This window comes from Sinocyclocheilus rhinocerous, unplaced genomic scaffold, assembly GCF_001515625.1.
Source record: "Sinocyclocheilus rhinocerous isolate Xijiao unplaced genomic scaffold, SAMN03320098_v1.1 scaffold971, whole genome shotgun sequence".
NCBI lineage: Eukaryota > Metazoa > Chordata > Actinopteri > Cypriniformes > Cyprinidae > Sinocyclocheilus > Sinocyclocheilus rhinocerous.
Genome location: NW_015666552.1, coordinates 19,570 through 25,940, shown reverse-complemented (window position 1 = coordinate 25,940; position 6,371 = coordinate 19,570). Strand labels below are relative to the sequence as shown.

Below are 6,371 nucleotides of genomic sequence, written 5' to 3'. Positions count from 1 at the left end.
GGCTCACCTGCTTGCCTGTACATAGCCTATTAGTTATGTATATTGATAATGTAGAGGAGCATATTGAGTTTGGCCTTTTTAGTCCATTATGCCACATTATGCCACGTTTTGCGGTATGGGAGGAAAATACTATATAGCCTACATATTCATTATATTAATAAAATGTATATTTAATTTGATATTTTAATAGCATCGTAATACATTAAGCCATGTTAAGTGTTTATGTTTTTCTACAGGAGGAAAACGCTTAACGAGAGACTTTGTGCATTGCGTTCATATTCCGCTGTTCTGTGGCCACGGATTTGCGGGTCTTGTCTTTTTCTTGCAGGACCCTGTATGTTATAATACTAAATTAGTTTTAATGTTGAGAGTGCAAGTGGCGATTGCAAGTGACATTGTAATTTAGTTTATTTTTTCTTGTCTTCACCACCTGGCTACTGTTGTAAAATGTTGAGAGATTCAAACAAAAAGTAATAAAAAATAGAACAAAATAAAAAATAAAGCCTGCAAGTGACGTCGCTAGCCGGAAGCGCAAGTGTCTGAGAATACAAGTCTGAGAGTGCAAGTGCCAGGCTGCAGCCAGACCCTTCTCCCTCTGAGCAGCATTAATGCCACTTTAGAAGTGCTTTTGTGCCACCTTTACAGTGTAAATTTAGATAGATAAATAGATAGATAGATAGATAGATTTGGTCAATATTTTTTAAAGAAATTAATACTTTTATTCAGTAAGGAGGGTACCTTAAATCAAAAGTTGATTCTTTTTGTATTTCTAAGTAGGCTATTCCTTTGAACTACTGAACATCAAAGAATCCTGGAAAAAAATGTAGACCTTTCCACAAATATATGAAAAAAATATGAAGCAGCACAACTGTTTTCAACATTGATGATAATAATATGAAATGTTTTTTGAGCAGCAAATCAGCATAGCCTATTAAAATGATGTCTATAAAGATCATGTGACACTGAAGGCTGGAGTAATGGAGGCTGAAAATTCAGCTTTGCATTAGAGGAATAAATTATTTAAAAATGTATTTACTTAGTAAACAGTTAATTATAATAATGATTGTAATAATCTTTCACAATATAATGATTTTTACTTTATTTTCGTTAAAATAAATGCATAATGAGCACAAAAGGCTTCTTACAAAAACAGAAAAAAATATTTTACACTGTAAAAAGGGGTAATCTGCAATTGAGCTATTTCCCGATTTAACCCATAAAACATCGTTTGGATATTGATAGTTGGTTCAATGATGTTAAATAATATTTTGAACCTTAAACTAAACCAGAATATTTAGATGTTACCATTTTAAGTTACCTTTTTTTTCAGTGCACCAACCCCAAACCTTGAAACAATAAATTGTATGTTTAACTTGTCTAAAGAAGTTGTATTGTGCTTAGTTGTTTTAAAATATGCTTTTGGAATTTTAGGTTTCTTCAATGCACAGTGGAGAAAAGGGGGAAACTGAGATGGTCCAAACTCCAAGCAGTGTCCAAGGGCCATAATATTTGCTGAAAGGAAATATTCCAACAAAGGTCATCTGACCCATTCTTTTTAAAGGAAGTATGTTTAAAAAAAAAAAATGCGATTATAAACTACAATTATACATTTTAAACTTTCAATTAACCTTGCACAAGGGTATTGTCACTTCCACCAGCTTTAGATTAATACCAGTTATTTGTCACATACCTGTGAACAAAGAACCCTGTTGCATTGCATGCATCACTTAGAAGGTTAAAACACAATGATTAAATTTACAGCTAAACTATTGATAATTACATACTTGAACACACAGAATTCCCATTTAATAACAAACATTTCATTAACCTACACCAAACACAAGGGAATTTACATAAACAGTTACTGAAGGTGGATGCTATTACAGAGCTAAGCATTGTTTTTTAAATTGCTTTGCTAATTAAAGCAATTAATGCATGAATTAGAGGATGGGAATATGATAATTACACATCAACCTCAGAATACTTAATTGTGTTATTTGGTTTCATCCTTTTTAGAAGTTCAATTAACCAAAGTCAGTGTAGGCTCACTTTGCAAACTCTTGATGGTGTTCGTCTTGGAAAAAATCGATTTAAAAACATTGACCACGAACAACATTCAAGTGCTGTAGGAGTCAGATGCATACTTGTAGACTGATGGTCACTGAAATATAGCTAGCAAAAATTATTTGCTGGTACTGATGAGTGATGTCACTGTCACTGTGGCAACCTTTATGATACTAATTCACAGTGAGGAATAAACTACCCCATCGTTGCGCATCATTAGCCGGCCTCGTGAAGAGACACGCCTGGTCCGCTTTAGTTGATAACACCTGTCATTCCAACAAGCGGTCGCAATCATTCTCCACATGCTGTTGGTGTTTGTTAAAGGTGATTCAATGGAGAGGCCTGAAGATGGTGCACCCTTGACCCATACTCAAAGGTGGTGTTTCTTCCACAAAATCAATAAATGTTTGAAGGATTACTATCAAAACATGTTAAAACTATGAGTAGGCTATAGCCTTATTTAGTGGATTCAAGCATAAAAGAACCCTATTATGTTTGAATCCACTAAATAAGGCTATATACTTGCCTTCTCTAATTCAACAGGAATTACAGTAAAGGAATAGGTTACCCAAAAATGAAAACCTGCTTAAAATACTCACACCGAGGCCATCCAAGATGTAGATGAGTTTGGGAACAGTTTCGGAGAAATTCAGCTTTGATTCAGACAAGACAACTTTTTTATGGGAGAAAGCGAAAATTATAGAGGACTCATATTTTGGCCAGAAGATACCGTTTTAAGTTAAAAAAATATCTTAATGTTGGATTTGTTTCTTAAAAACACACAGCTTTTCACTTTCACAAGACTAAGTTAATTGATGCGCTAGGGTTGTGTGGATTACCGTGATGTTTTCATCAGCTGTTTGGGACTCGCATCCATTCACTGCAGAGGATCCATTGGTGAGAAAGTGATGCGAATTTAAATTTTTGAGTGAACTATTTCTTTAAACTAGAGCACATTCTGCCGAAAACCTCTCCTTGAGAAACGACTGGACTAGGGGGTAAATATTTAGCAGTAAGAGCAGACATAAGGTTGAGGTGATTACAGACACATAAATGAGTTCTCGCTGCAGGAGTGAAACATTATGCCTCCTGTCTGCAGGAACCAAGGACACAGCCACCTCTCCCTCTCAGCACGGCTGGGTGTTAATGAAGCTCACGCCAGGTATGCTGCCTTTTGGGCTGATCTAAGATCCACAGTGCTTTTACCAAACGTGACCTTAAACGTTCCCAGAGACTGATGTCAGATCTGTGCAAAAAAAAAGCACCTGTGAGTTGGAGAACAGGCCTGATGATCTGATCGAACCTCTATTGTGAAATATGCATGAGCTGCAGATAGGAATCCTGGCCATGACATTTCTCGTAAATGATTAAAAGAAATAAATCGTAAAGGACTGAAATTATAATGCTATGACAGAATACAAAGCAGAAGTAATTAACTATAAATGCACTGCTGTCGCCATCATGTGGCTAAAAGACGTAAATGCACATGGTGGTACAGATCAAATGTTTTAGTGATCAGACACACACATAAAAAGAGCACAGTTAGGGTAAAAAAAACATTTTTACTGACTTAAACGGAGGCAAAGATGATTCCACAAAGTAATATCTGTTTTGAGGATGTTTTTCCTTTTAGCATTATAATGAATTATACTTAGTATTCGTATACACAATATTTAAATAACAAAAAAAAAGAAAAGGAAAAAATAGCACACTTTAACAGTCCAATTGTACATGCTGAGGCACATGAAAGTAGGTCAAACAAGGCAAAACAACTGTTTTAACACATTAATCCTATGTACATGCTTATATACACAATGCATTGTGCAGTTTTCTTTCTTCTCAAACAGGGACCACTCTGTCATAGATGAAATTTCGACAGGTCATCCTTGACTAGTGCTGTTTTCAGAAGCCTAAAAGATCAATAAAAGATGAAAGTTAATGAAATGACAAAAGAAAAAACAACACATTTGATTAAAAAATAAATAATAATATAAATAATATTTAAGGCCTATAAGCTTCATCTGCCTTCACTGTTTTTATTTAAATAGTTCAGTAGTGACAGATGTTGAAAAGTGGAAATATCCCCACCAAGTCTAATATTATCTGCTTGCATTAAAATAGAGTACTTGCTTCAAATTATTCTTTAGGCAGAAATTGAACAGGTTATTTCTAATCGAGCAAAAACATACCTTGCTTACCTAGTAAGCATTTTACAGAAACTCCCATGTGCTCCACAAGGAAAACAAACTGAATGCCCAATATGTGATCTGCATGGTAGAGCAACCCAGGAGTGGGCATTTCAGAAACTATTTGCACTTTAAAATTAGGGGTGCTCCGATCAGGATTTTTGAGGCCGATCACCGATCGCAGAAAGCAGTATCTGCCGATATACCGATCACCCATACAGATCTTTTTATTACAAGCAATCCTGCCGTTCATAAAGAACTTTGTTTTCCTACCTGCCATCTATTATTGCCTATTATTGTTTATCTAAAAGTGCTCTTTCCCTTTAAACCTAGCCAAAAAGCCATACGTGTTGACTGTGAAACACAGACTATTAAAACACAGTAGACTTTAATAATATGCATTTTCGTGTCAATCCATGTTTATACTGCAAACAATGCGCTGTTACTTTAATTTTAATTCAGCGCTTGCAGCGCTGCAATAGACTCGGTGCGGAAACTGTCTGAAACCACTCCCTATCCACTATATAGTGCACTATATCGGGTGTCAACCATTTTGTAGTGCTGTCCGAATTCTGAGTGAACTACTTCATTCCCTACATTCGTTCACTACTTTTTACCCACAATGCATTCTGGTTTCGAGTGTACAACCGATGTACACTCGCTGAAGCACTATTTCCCACAACCCAATGCGGAGAACCGGCGAGCTGGAAGAGGGAGAGAGGGAGTGAGCGAGTTTGAATGAGAAATGGCGATTACATCTTTCTTATTTCTACTTTAACGTTTATTTCATACATTATATAAAAATATATTATGTAGGCAATAACAAAAATATTTTACTGAGGTGGCATCGTTGTTAACTTACAAAAATGATGATAATTTGGTGGATAATTTAAAAATGTTCGTTAATCACCTGTAGGAAGCCTATTCATTCTGATGTAAAATTAACAATCGCCTAGGCTGAGGGCGCTCTACGACCATTATCTTATCTCAGCTCAAAAACTCTGCTCGGGAGAGTTTCAAGATACTAAATACATAAAATTATGAACATGTGTTAATGTGTTTATTTTTGTTCTCAGTATTTTAATAGTATGATTATGAACATAAAAGTATTACAAAACAAATTAATAATCTGCCATCAATGAAACCACAAAGCTGACGCGGAGGTAGGCCTATGCATAATTACAATAAAGTAGGCTATTTGAGTGTTATTGCTATTAATATTATTTACATGTAATATAAAATTACATATGTGACAAAGATGTTTTTGCAACAGCTCCAAGTCTCACGCGCAGTCTATACGTCACCGTCCGAATCCGTTCACTTCTTTCTGATATAGTCCACTCAACTGCCATACACTATATAGGGATTAGTGAATGAGTGAACGATTTCGGACACAGCATATCTCTGCACTACGGCAGATGCACCGCTCCTGGAACGCACTGCCGGACCGCAACCGTGTGCAGTGAACGCTTTAACCCGTTAACATGAGCGCGGAAAAAATACGCACCACGTTTGCACGACAAACGGAGTAATGTGAACCTAGCATTATGTGTGTGCGCTGCGAGCGAGTGTACATGAGCGCACGGTCTCCAGGCACGAGCACTGAATGGTTAAAACATTGGCAAGAATTAAAAAGTAATGCAATTTATAAACTTTAGTGACAATGTGACACTGCCTCGTTTGTGCAAGTGACAATTCCTGTGTCAACTGTGCAGCTCGCTTATACGTGATGTGTGGTGATTTGAAGCCATTTGCGTATTTTGAGAGGGAGAGCACGCGAGCGGTGATTCACTCACGCTGTTTGTGAAATTTCGTCTCACACAAGGTTTTCAAATTACTTTATAAGTTATTTCATGAAGAAATATGCCTTATAATGATTTCACCCGCGCCGGACAGAGACTGAGACGATGCAGCTGCATGTCGTGCCAAACCTCTCACGGCAGTGTCATCAGCTTGAGATCGGTTTTTTTAGAGACCGCCGATCAATCATCCCAACGTGATTATCGGCCGATAGTGTCCGGTAGCCGATCAATCATCCCAACGTGATTATCGGCCGATAGTGACCGGTAGCCGATCAATCATCCCAACGTGATTATCGGCCGATAGTGATCGGTAGCCGAT

The 6,371-nt window shown here is 36.9% G+C and overlaps 1 protein-coding gene across 1 annotated transcript in view; it reads right to left on the bottom strand.

Moving 5' to 3' along the window:
- Positions 1 to 3,651: 3,651 nt before the first annotated feature.
- Positions 3,652 to 6,371, bottom strand: part of LOC107732707 (mitotic-spindle organizing protein 1) — a 4,997-nt gene continuing 2,277 nt past the window's right edge. The window contains exon 3 of the mRNA XM_016544120.1: positions 3,652 to 3,974. Coding sequence (XP_016399606.1) covers positions 3,945 to 3,974 — 30 coding nt within the window. The 3' untranslated portion in view covers positions 3,652 to 3,944. The remainder of the gene's footprint in view (positions 3,975 to 6,371) is intronic.